A 12,794-nucleotide genomic window follows, 5' to 3' on the forward strand; every position below is an offset into this window, starting at 1 on the left:
CTTCAGGCTCCACTGGTAGATAGTCCTGCCAGCCGATCAAAAGGCTGCCCGAGACCATGTGGGTAGGACGGTGTCAAGAAATGGCTGCCAGCCAATCGCGGAGCAGCACGATGTCTAAAAAAGCAGGCAGCTCCCTGCCATACGACGGTGGCACCCTGTCCTAAAATGGCCGCCAAACCAAAATGGCAGCCCCATGGAGGGAGACCAAAGGCCGACTGGGTCTGATGTACTTCCAGGTAAACCGGGAGGGGTGGCTGCTCCTGCTAGCCAATCACGACAGCGCACAGCCCTAAGGCTGCTGGGAGGGGGCGGGATTTCTGGCAGAAGCTGGTGGGCGGGGCGGCTGTGGCTCCTCCCCGTGTCTGTCAGTGGGACCTGTGGCATTTCTGCCCCTTCCCGGGTCCCTGAGGTGATGCCTCCCCGTGACGGGGCAGGCCACGGCGTGTCCTGAGGAACCCGCCATGGGCAGCTCGCGGCGCTTCCGGGAAACGAAGGGAGGGAAGAAGGGGCTGACGGGGCAAGGGAGTGGGTGGTGATGGAGGGGGCCGTGGAAAGGCGGCCGTGCCCCGTGGGCCAGCGTGCGCGTGAGCGCCTTGCGCATGGCGCGCTGCGGGCGACCTTTCTTTCTGCAAAGAGGCGGCTGGAGGTAAACGTACTGCAGGTCTTCACGCTGTCCCCTGAGCCCCTGTGCGTACCTCCCTGCCAAACGGGGTACCCAGAGCCACCTCCCTGCTGGGGTCACTGGGCACCCATCACTTGTTGTCCCATCTGTGGTGTTTGCAGATCCATTCATGGAGCTCGTGGAAGGGAGGAAGATCTCAAGCAAGAAACTCCTCATCTTCCTGCTCTTCAGCTTCATCTTCAGCTCCTGTCTCTTTGTTTCTCTTCACCAGTTCAAGACTCCCAAGCCAGAGCATTACAATTCCAATCCCTCTGCACAAAGAGCCCGTGCTGGAAATACCAGCACCCCACCAAAGGGTGAACACAGGCTGACCATCCTGCTGTGGAAATGGCCCTTTGGGCAACACTTTAACTTCATAAACTGCTCAGAGCTCTACAGCATCCCGGACTGCCATTTCACTGTCAACCGCAGCTGGTCCCAAAAGGCTGATGCTGTGATTATGCATCACAGGGATGTGTGCGGGGACATGGAGGGGCTGGCCAAGCTCCCCAGACTCCCATCCCAGCGCTGGATCTGGTTCAACTTGGAGTCCCCAAGTCACTCTCCAAACTTAGGTGCTATGGGCAACCTCTTCAACCTCACCATGTCTTACCGGAGGGACTCGGACATCTTCACCCCTTATGGGGAGCTGCAGCTCCTTGGCCAGCCTCAGCCCCTCAGCATCCCACCCAAGACCAAGCTGGTGGCCTGGGTAGTCAGCAACTGGAGAGCAGACTCCCACCGAGTAAAGTACTACCAGGAGCTGAAGAAACACATTGCTGTGGATGTCTACGGGCAGCATCACTTGCCCCTGCCCTGGGACAAGCTCCTTCCCACTGTGTCCCAGTACAACTTCTACCTGGCTTTCGAGAACTCACAGCATGAAGACTACATCACCGAGAAGCTCTGGAGGAACGCCTTGTCCTCTGGCACTGTCCCTGTTGTGCTGGGGCCTCCTCGAGAAAACTACGAGCGCTTCTTGCCCCCTGACTCCTTCATCCATGTCAATGACTTTGCCAGCGCTGAGGACCTGGCGCGGTACCTCTGGGAGCTGAGTGGGGACACCGAGAGATACCAGCGCTACTTCCAGTGGCGCAAGTGGTTGAAACCCATAGTGGGAGCCGGCTGGGAACTGCATGTCTGCAAAGCTTGTCACTTCTTGCAGACAACAGAGGCCAGGTACCAGGTTGTGCCCGATCTGTCTGAGTGGTTCGTGTAACTGCTGTTTACTCAGCTCTCTGCTGTGCTGCAATCTTTTTATTCTTGCTGGTGAGTTGCAATTTCATGGGATGATTGAATTGATGGAAATGGAGGGACAAGAGGAGCTTTGAAGTGAACAAGGACACGGAAGCAATTAGGTGTTTGTACATCTTTGTCTTACTGGAGAATAGACTGTCCGATAGAGTAGCACATTGGGGGTTTTTTTGATCTGTTAATTACCTGAACAACTTGTTATGCTGGCTGCAGCTTGGTCATTGGAGTAGTTCACCTTCAGTCTCTGCAAACAATTCTGGATCAGCTCCACAGGTTGGAGAGCCGAAGCAAGTGGCCAAGAGGGGAAAGTGAAATAGCAATACCGAGCATAAACATGTTTCAAGGACTTTGTACTTTGCAAAGCTGCGGCTTGAAGGGGTGGCCACACCACGAGGCTGCCTGCTGCTGCAGGAGAACTGGCTGCCCTCCTCTATCCCAGCCCTGCAGCCCCGGTCCTGCCCTTGCTCTGCCTCGGGCTCACCCTGACTGCCTTTGGAGTGCTGCATCAGGATGCTAAATGGGCAGAAGACAACTCAATTTATTTTACAAGGCTGTTTTTTAGACAGGTTAGCAAGACAGTGTGGGTTTGAGGAGGGGTCTGACAGCAGCAGACTAGTGCAGGTAAGGTGTGGGGTGCCAAGGATGCCCCTGAAAGAACTGTAAGTTTTAGTGACTGCAGCACCCTGTGGCAAGGAGACGCTCAGGACCCTCACGTGATGAGCTACCTCCTCCTCCGTGCCTCAAACATTGCAACTTTTGGCATTGGCTGATGCCTCTAGGCCACGTGTTTAAAAAACAGTGAATAATTGGCTTTTCTTGAGCTTCCTGCTGCTGTTCAGGTCGTATCACCAGAAATTGTTTCCTTTTCAGGTTGGGGAGCCCCATTGCATGGAGTCAGTGGACACAGCTGTGCCCTTCCAGGCTCCTTGCTGATACCTCTGGACATTCAGTTTGTTTTCCTGACTGCTACTGATCCCTAAGCTGTGCTTCTCAAAGGTTTGTCCTGACCGCAGGATGTTTCCATGAGGAAAATCAGCACAGAGTCCAGCGATGCATACAGAGATGCAATTGTTTTCTCCATTATCAGCATTTAGCAAACATTTCCAAAGAATTCCCTCTGCATTTCCTCCTGTAGTCATTCTATAGAAGGACCATCAGCAAGACCTTGTCTTTAGCATTGCGAGTCCCTTATTTTCATTAGCAACCTTTGCCACCTTGTTTTTTTTCTGCTTTGCAGATTGGTTGAATACATTGATCAGCACAAACCTAAGAACAAATCCTTCACTCTGAAATCTGAACCTTTATCCCTCCCATCTTTTTCCTGTCCTCCTAACAGTACCTGCCTAGATGACACCTTCCTGAGGCTGCTTAGTTTCTTGAAGAGCCCTGGCTGGACCTTAGGGAACCCCTTTGGAAATTCAGGTAGAAAGAGGTGCCACGTCTTCCTTAGCCATGTGCTTGCTGGCTGCTTCAAAGAAGAGCAATAAATTTGGGAGGCATCGGAATTTATTGCCAAATAATTATCCATGCTTTTGCCTCTGCCTTGTCTGCCTGTAGACATCTCTCCTCCTTTAGTAGCTCCTGGGATCTCATCAACTGACCCTGGTGCTCTTCCCATCTTTAGAGCCAGTTCAGTTCAGAGCAGCTGGAGAAATTTAAGATTTTAACAGTACTGATTGAACTGATATGGATGTGGAGAAGGAATAAATAATATTCTGCAGGTGAGCTCTATGAACAGTCTTTTCCCGTCAATGGGTGGCACTGGGTAGTTGGGATGGATGGTCATTCGTTTCATGGCTCCTGCTAGATTTGGAAGATGATGCCTGTCCCTCAGCTAAATCCTTCCACCTTGAGACTTCCATTGGGAAGACCAGCTTTGCGCATTGGCCTCCAGAGCTGCCTTTTGCTGGCATTGCCAGCAAAAATGATTACCAAACAGAGTGGTTGATTAAACTGAGCAGTGATGGAGCAAATTTCTAGGAGCTGCTAGAGACAACCCATGCTGCATGCATGAACGCAGCCAAGAGGAGCTTGCTCTTGGCTTTAGCCAATGTCATAAAAAGTCTTCCAGGAAGAAACCACAGTGTAAGACCCCATGAACACATTCAGTTCACCTGAAATATTTTTCTTTAGCCTGTTTTGAAAGGACATACTGCAGGGAAGAGGAGTTCCTGGGGGGTGGCAATGCAGGGTGTGTCAGGGCAGGGCCACTGTCTCCACGGTGTTTAGATGCCTCTTGCAGCAGTGGGTGACTGCAGATATGCAGCTCCCTTGGCCAACAGGGTTTCCAAGTATACAAGGTGGCATTTGCCGGGTGCAGAGCAAGTGGCCGTGCAATGGCAGGGAGCCTGGTTTCGGTCCTGTTGGAGACTTGGTGTTTACTGAGATCACCCAGTGCATTAAATAGACATCTTAATAAACAGGCAATTCAGTTCCAGCTTGGATCTCACTCCTTTGAGCGACCTGCAGGTTCACACCAGGGAAGTAAATGCTCATGAACAGGAGCTTCAGTCCACCCCCCTCAAGACCTGTTTTTGTGTAGCCCCTGACCCTGTCATTTGGATTGGGCTCAAGACTGCTCATGCTCCTCCAGAAGGAAACGCACCCTGGGCTCTGAAATTCTCCTTAATAAACACACTAGCAGCAAGTAAATATTATCAACAGCATGTTATCAAAGCAGATTGAGTGGCAAATTACAACGCAGCGATGTCATTAGAAAGGTTTAATTAGTTTGGCTCTTTTGCGTGCCTTTTTGAGTACTAGAGCGTGTATAATCTGTATACATGTATAGTGCAATTCGTGTACCTCATGCTCTTACCTTCAACCTGATTTCAACTTCAAAGGTAAGAAGAAAATCTCTCATTTCTGAGGAAGGCACTAGATTAGATACCAAAGGGGAGAGAGAATTGACTCCAGAAATGACTGAATCTTTTCTTATCCAGGAGCAACACTGCTGCCACAGCCAAGCAAGGAAGGCGATGGGGCCGGGCACAGCCAGAGCCTTTGCTGCTCTCCATCCCTCCCTCCCGCACAGACTGTGAATGGCTGTGGGTTAAACTTCCTTCTAGCTGCCTCAGTCTGTCAAGCGATCAATGTTTCTATCCAGCATGAAATGTTAGGCAGTAGCAGAGGTTTGGGAAACCCACCCAGACCAGCAGTACGAAGCAGGTTGCTTTAGACCCTCACTCAGGTCGGTTTGCAGAGGAGCTCCAGGTGAAGGGACAATGTTGCCCTGTGAGCAGCTGAAATTACAGGTTTGCACCAGTTCAAAGAGTGACAGACAAATTCAAGAGTGACGGACAAATTCCCAGAAGAAAACTTCATTAAGAGCCTTTCAGTGGAAAAACATTCCCCCACCCATTGGTCTAGGACATCCCCAAGTTACAAAAAAACTGGGGGAAAAAGAAACCCCCCCCAAAGTCTACACAAGGAAGGCAGGGTGCACGGTTGAAGCCTGCCCAACCACCCCAGGCTGAGATGCCTCGCCATGCAGATGGGCCCCATCAGAGCTGGCACTGGTGGCATTTTCTGGAAATGCCACACTTTGGTGTCAAGGCACTCTGGGAACAAGGAAACGCCAATGTTTTTGCACCATTGTGCTGTGAAGAGGCTGGATGGGGAAAACCCCTCTGGCGTAGGACTGGGAAGGGAGCTGGCTGCAGGGAAGAGGAGAAGGGAAGAGACTGAATTCAAAGCAAATGCTAGGGGTTTGTCAGGGGAGCACAAAAAAAAAATTAAATTTGGAAATTTTCAGTTGAGGTCAACCTGAAACACATAAATCACGTGCTGAGGGGTGGGAAGAGCCAGACTGAAGTGGAAAGAAATGCCTTTCCAAATTTGAAAAGCTCCCTGATGAAAATGCTGAAGTGAAGCCCCAGGCTAGGGAGGGTTTTCTCTCAAGTAGAACGAGGAGTATTTCTGCAAAGCAGATCAAATTCCATGGCCGATGGCAGGCAACACACACCTTAGAGCAGTGGCTAGCCTTGAGGTGGCCGTGTGCTGTGATGCAAGGGGCTGGGACATGGATGAAGTGGGACGTTGAATGGCAGGAGGGCACCTCAAAGAGCTTTGGGCTCCTTGGCATAGGGGAACCACAGGGACAGGGCTTGACACATCCATTTAGTAGACATCTCGCATGCAGAGAGGGCAAATTGTCCCAAATTTGGGCTATTTACCCTTGTGGAAAACCCCTTTTCCAGCTATGGGGAAAGTCAAACATAATTTATCCATCCCTGCTAATGCTGCCTGCTGCTGCAGCCTCTCCAGCTGTGGTGGGGAAGCATTTTGGGAGCACCTGCTCAGTGAAACAGCTGCAAGAAATCCCCAGTTTTCTCTTGCCAGCCTCCCAAGCCTGATTCCCTTTGCTTCCAAGACCTGGAGCCATTTAACACCTATTAAAAAGAGACAAGTCCTACAGGTTTTTGGACTCTTTTAACTGGGTAGCGACAGCACCAGGGTTATTGGCTCTCTCTCCTTTTGCACTTGAGCCTGGGGTTATTTTGGCAGGTCAAGGCCAGCCAGACTCATCAGCCTCATCTCTCTCCTGGGTCCAAGGGCTATTTGGGGACCTGGGAGCCTTGGGGAGAGCAGCAGGGCTCTTGCTGACCCCGAGGCCGGCGAGCCTTCGAGGCTGCAGGAGCAAAAGCAAAATAAATATGCAGGGGGCATATCTATGAATTGACCTCACCTTCATCCCCCAAATTGTGCTGCAGCCTTCGAGAGGGCAACTAAAATATGAATTTTAGTTCCACTGAAGCATTCAGGGCTGGGCAGACCATGGGGTGTTAGGAGCTTGCACCCAGCTAGGCTTAAGCCTTGGTCCTTGATGAGGGGACGTGGGTTTGGCAGGACAAAAATATCACATTAAACCTTCCTTCCTCTCCTCTAAGCAGCGGCTCAGTGCTGCCGTGGCCTGGGGAAGGGATGCCTGTGGGCGACACGGAGCCACACACAGGCTGATTTCGTTAGAGGATGGGAAAGCTGACACCGCACTTGGGAAACTCTGTAAGGGAGGACTTCATCGAGAGAAACATCTGGATGGCTGCTCCACGGGGGCCCGGGACCGGGAGACTGCACTGAGAAGTCACAGTCCATCTTTTCCCGAAACACCGGTGCTGGGGTTTGCAGCCTCCTTGCCAAAATGGGGTTTCCCCTCCAAACCCAGTTGGTGATACCAGCATGAGGGGCTGCTTCAGTCCCTTGCAGAGAAGATGTGAAAACACCCCATTTGCCCCCAAACCTCTCGTCTTTTTACCCAAAGGGGGTCGGAGGCAGGCTGAAGTGTTCCCAGCTGACGCTTTTGGGCAGAGATGGTCCAAAAAGCAGAGCAGGGGCAAGTTTTACAGGAGTATTTCCCCAAGAGGTGAGAAAGAGACTGCTCCCCATGGGAAACCAGGGAGATAATAATGTTGAAAATGGAGTTTTTGGAGCAGTGTCTGACTTCTGCTCTGCAGAGACACCAGGGCCGGAGGGGAGCCGAGGTGAGACGCACAAGAGGAGAAACACAAGTCCACACCGAGCCCGGCTCAGCAGAGCTTTGCATTTGGGGAAGGGAGGAGAAAAGGCTCAGATACACCAAAATCTTGAAAACAGCAGCTGGAGCCTTACAAGCTCCAGAGTTCCATCATCACTGACTTTGTCCTTCTGGGTATGTGAAGGTGCCTGAACCAGTTCTGTAAACTCAATTATTTCCAGCTTTCCTTAGCCTACAGGCAGATACCCCCCGTGCTTTGGAAACCTGCTCCTCATTTTGTCCAGTGAGGCTGGGAGGGGGAATGTGAAACTCTTAAGCCTCTGTTTTCTCCACAGCTGTCCAGCACCACCGAGCTCCCTCCTTCTCTTGTGGCAAAACCCCAGCAGCAGCTGAAGCAACGAATATTGTTGTTCCTGGGCTTCACATTTTTGGTAGTACTACCAGAGATATTGGGAGAGAAATCACCATATATGTGGGCTTGGGTTTTGGGTTTTTTTAAGACTTGCAAACTCCACAGTCTTGTCACTTTTTATTTCGTGTTTCCCAGTTTGAAGTCAGGCTGGGTTTATTTTCCCATGGTTTTTCTTATGGGGAGGTAATTCTGAGAAGCTCAAACTGAGCGGTGGGGTTGAGCACTCTCAGCATCCCAGTTCCCGCCTGTTACTTTTTCCATTTAAAAATGAAAAAATGAATACAGAACATCATTTGAGAGCTGGGATTTTTAAGCTGAGGCTTTAAAGCAAGCACCAGCCCGTGAAAATCTCCCATTTACACTATGAAAGTTGGCAATGTGCACCTCATCTCCAAAAAATTGCACCCAAAATCATCCTGGCCCCAGCCCGGCAGCATGTTCTGGTTTCATGCTGTTGCCTGCAACTGTTGTTTTCTTTCTATTTTTTTTGTGCTCTTGGAGGAGTCAGATTTTCCAAGCAGCCCTCTCCAATTTGGTCATTAAAACTTCAGTTTGTCCTGTTTTTTTTTTTTTTTTTTTTTTTTTTGGACAGGCTGGCAGCAGGATCGCAGCTTTTCTTAGTTTCTGGAGTGCGCGTGCACACGTACACACATGCACGCATGCGTGCGCACATGCGAAGATTTATGAGTCTCAAAAGATGCTTCATAAAATATTTACAAAGTGGAGCTTCGAGCGCGAATGTTTGACTCGGCCACGAGCCGTCCACGGCTGTCAGGCCTCTGGGTGGCATGAAGGGGGAATATAAACAGACCTTTTTTTCCATTCCCAAAAAAACACTATAAACCTTTGTGGTTCAAAAGCATTTTAGCTTCTTTTTTTTTTTTTTTTTTTTTTCCCAGTTGTTCCCCGCTGTCCAGTGCCAAGCCCGGCAGAGCAGCGGGACGGCTCTCTGCCTTCACTCCAAATGGGATGTTTTGCAAACAAATGCAAGAGCTTGTACCCACTCTCACCATGGACACTAGATAGTTCCAGCGTATTTTTCAGTGGAAAAAAAAATAAATCATATTTTTCTAGACAGACTGGGGTGGGGAGTAATGCTTTTAAAGGACAAGGATGCAGGCATTTCCCTGCATCAGGGACACTGATGCTCTGCATGTTAAATGCCATAATGTGTGTTAAATGGGGGTAATGTGTCTTAAGACAGGTAATATCTGTTAATTGGGGGTAATGTGTGTTCAGTGCAGTTAATGGTGTTAAATGGGGGAGTAATGTGTGTTAACCGGAGATAGTGTGCTAACTGAGGGGGTAGCACATGTTGAATGGGGGCAATGCACGTTTAAAGGGGTCAACGTCTGTTAAATGGGGTTAATGTGTGCTAAAATGGGGCTTAAACAGCAGGTCGCCTCTGGCTTTTGTCCCCTGCGCAGCTACTGGAAACCAGTAGCAGGGAGAAGGAGCTGGGGTGGGACTGGTGCATGTGCGGTGGCAGCATTGGTGCCAACGCTTCCATTTTCCACAGCTTTGAAAAGTGTTTTGTGTCCTGAACTTGGCTGGGCTTTCAAATTGCAACATTTCACCCAAAACAAAATATTAACTACCATAATCATCCTAATAAGAAGAGCAACAAAACCCCAGCCAATGCCTGCTGCTGACTTTGAGATGTTTTCCCTATAAAATAAAATAAATTTCTAAACTCAGCACTGCTTCCAGATGAGCAACTGACACTTTTTTTCTGGCTGACCTTATCAAAACCTTGCGTTTTCTTTTTCTTTTCTTTTTTTTTAATGTCATTTTGCCAGAATTGGCATGTCTTTGAGCCAACCCAACTGGAAGAGCCTTTACAAGAAGGCGGCAAAGATAATTATTTCTGTGGCTAAACCAGCCCAGATCCTTGCAGGCAATGACCCAGCCTTGGTAATGTCTCACGTCATTGGTTTGCATAAATATAGTTTTGCAGGAGATGAAAACGAAAGCAATGGGGCTGTTTGCAGGTCTGCATGGAGGGCTCTGCAGGAAACTGGAAAATAAAGCCAAGCTCCTGCCATCCTTCAGCCTGCAGCCAGCCACATGGACCCTCTCTGCTCTCCCAAAACAAAAGCCAAATTTCCCATTTCCCTGGCCATCCCCATCCCCATGTTGAGGACATAACATCGCTCTACCATCACTTACCTACAGGCAGCAGTGAAAGATGATAACCAGCGAGAAATCAATATAATCCTCATTTTATTTTCACTTTGTCGTGAGTATGTAACAGCATCACACCCGAGTTTATGTTTGTTTAAAAAAAATAATATCATACTGCACTTTTTTTATCCCAACGTTCAGAATAAATGGTAAAAATGTAATAAATGTAAACTGCACTTGGCACCATTTGGATCAATAAATAAAATTAAAAAAAAAAAGAGAGAGAGAAAGAACGCATTACGTAGATGGCACACTATGGTATCTAAATAAATAACATAAGTTACTTCGAATAAATAGAGAGTATCTAAAATATAGATGCATTGCATCAACTTCTGCAGATGGTCGGTCAGACCCGACAATACCGGAAGGGAAATGGATTTATCCGGATGGTGCCGAGCGGAGCCGTGGGCTGGACCGTGCGCTCCCACCCTGCTCCCGCCGACGGCAGTGAAACAAGTCGCCTTTTCTTCTTTTTTTTTTTTCCTTTTTTTCCTTTTTTCTTTTTTCCCCCTCCTCTTGGGCCTCAAGTTTGAGGCTATGCCTTGTTTAACCAAGAACAAAAAAAACATGTGGTAGCCCTATTTACGAAGGGAAGAAGGCTGAGGTTTTGAATACCACCGAAAAATAATTTGTCTTGATAAATTGGGAAAGTGATTTCTTCCCAGCAAGTTTCTGGACCTGTTTAAATAAGGAACTCTCCCTTTGCGAGCGCTTTCATCGAGTGGAAACAATGATGTTAGACCCATTTCCCCCTCACAGATACCAAATCGGGAGTGAGACCATGTCAGCAAATGGGATCCCAACCGATGCGAGTGACGGGTGGATCCCAGCCAGCGCCGGAGCTTCGGCCGCCTCCGGCACCGGCCAGCGTTACACAAACACAGGCGCGTACGTATATAGATGTGTATAGTAAAACACAATGAAACATCCCATAACTCATTGTCAGAGAGCCGGGATAACAAAACACTCATATTTTGCCTTGTCACAACCACGAGAACGGTTTTAAACATCTCCTCGTGTTTCCAAACCCCCTGATTTTTCAAACGCTGTGAAACACCCTCATCTCCTGGGGAGCGATGCTGCTGCAAACAGCAAAGCTGTAGCAATGGATAGGCAAGCTGCAAAAAAAAACCAGCCTAAAAACATCCCCCCAACAGATGTTGCACGCTGTTTATTATTATTAACATTAAATAACGCATGGGATGATGAGGAAGGAGCCAGATGAGATTTTGCTGTAGCTTTGAGTAGGGAATTTTCCATCCTTTTTTGCCCTTTCTGCATTGTAGACATTCTTCCGGACAGCTCCAGCTCCTATTACAGCAGAAAGGGCTGTAGAAATGGAAAGCATTAGGGAAATATCAGCCTTTCTATTGGAACCACATTTCCATGCCCAGGCGGCAGCGAAGCGGTGCAGGACAGCACGGCTTGAGCAACGTTCCTGCAGCGGAGCTGAAGGAGCTTCATGCAGAAGATGGGCCCCGAGTGAGACGCACGAAAGAAGACATGCAAGCAAAAGCCATCCTTTGGCCGCGGCTGCGATGCCGAAACCTGGTCAGGGAGTTTTGTGGTTGCAAATCCCAGCTGCGACCCAGCTGCACCCAAAAAAAAAAAAAAAAAAGCAGGCGCAGCGTGCTCGGCCGCCACGCCGGCAACGGCAGACGTCAGGCACTTCCCCTGCACCTCTGCACAGGCCGGTGTTCAGCTGCCGGCAGGGTGAAAGAAAAAAAAGACAAAAAAAAGATTAATTGGAGCTATTCACGTTGGTTTGTAACACACGCATTGCATCGTTTGTTTTTTTTTTTTTCCCCTAGTGCGCCTGTTTTGGGGGGTTGCAAGCTGGATTTGCGCTGTACGTGGGTGCACCTGGGGGCGTTTTGCAGCTGGAAAGTACGAGAGTGGGTCTGGGGTGCCCGAGCACCCTCTGCCTGCTCCCGAGCCCCCTCACCTCCCCACCGCTCCCAGCAAGACCCTGGTGAGAGGAGGTTCCCTTGGGCCGGGAGAGCCATTAGCCCTCTCATGTGCTCTTCTGGGTATCTGCAAATCACGGCACCCTAAATCCCTAGATATTGTAAAAAAATGCCCAAACCAGGGTGCAAACAGCCCCTTGGGGAAATGCAGCAGCTCCGATATCTCCCAGCCACCTCCTTGGGCTCAGGGGAATACAAGTGGAGGCAACTCCAGGAAACCCAGCTGTAAATCCTCCTCCGCCGGTGCCTGGTCCTGCACTGCTTCTGCAACACCTTACCTTGCTTTATTGCTCTAGTTCCTTTTTTTTTTTTACTGGAGGCTTCTGCAACAAAACTAATTTTAGTTTTATCGTAGTGAGAACTGGAAAGCACCCAAGCCCTTGAGAGTGCAGTTATTATTATTAGATTTGGGTGCTTTTTTTTTTTTTTTTTTAAAGTCAAGAGTGAGCTGCTTATCTGCTGTGAGCACGGTGTGGATCACGCTGACGGCTGCCCATCTGCTGTCCCCATCCTGCTCCCACTGCACATCCCCCAGCTGCTTATTTTGGGCCATCTTTTTAATTTCCGTCCAAACTCTCCCCCGTGGTGCTGCCGCACCTTGCAAAGCTGTTTTGGGAGCTCCGTGCACCTGCAGCGTGGCTCAAGTTTGGGCTCAGCAGCTTTTGCATCCCCCGGGGTGCAGGTTCGTCAGCCCTTGCCGGTTCACCAGCGTGTGCAATGCCCCACGGACGGGTTTCACACCCCGCGCCCACGGCTGCCTTCTCCCTTTCCCAACAGCGAGGGGGAAACTCTGTGTTACAGAGTGCAGGCTGCTTTCCTGGGGACGCTGGGTGCGCGGCCAGC

The 12,794-nt window shown here is 49.6% G+C and overlaps 1 protein-coding gene across 1 annotated transcript; it reads left to right on the forward strand.

Annotated features, from left to right (window-relative positions):
- The first annotated feature begins 791 nt into the window (after nucleotides 1-791).
- On the forward strand, nucleotides 792-10,517 carry LOC142035397 (4-galactosyl-N-acetylglucosaminide 3-alpha-L-fucosyltransferase FUT6-like). The gene is made up of 3 exons (XM_075037480.1): nucleotides 792-1,840; nucleotides 3,252-3,337; nucleotides 10,513-10,517. The coding sequence occupies exons 1-3, from the start codon at nucleotides 792-794 to the stop codon at nucleotides 10,515-10,517; spliced, it is 1,140 nt and encodes a 379-aa protein (XP_074893581.1).
- The last annotated feature ends 2,277 nt before the right edge of the window (nucleotides 10,518-12,794 follow it).

The sequence above is a fragment of the Buteo buteo genome, chromosome 10 (assembly GCF_964188355.1).
Source record: "Buteo buteo chromosome 10, bButBut1.hap1.1, whole genome shotgun sequence".
NCBI classification, from domain to species: Eukaryota; Metazoa; Chordata; class Aves; order Accipitriformes; family Accipitridae; genus Buteo; species Buteo buteo.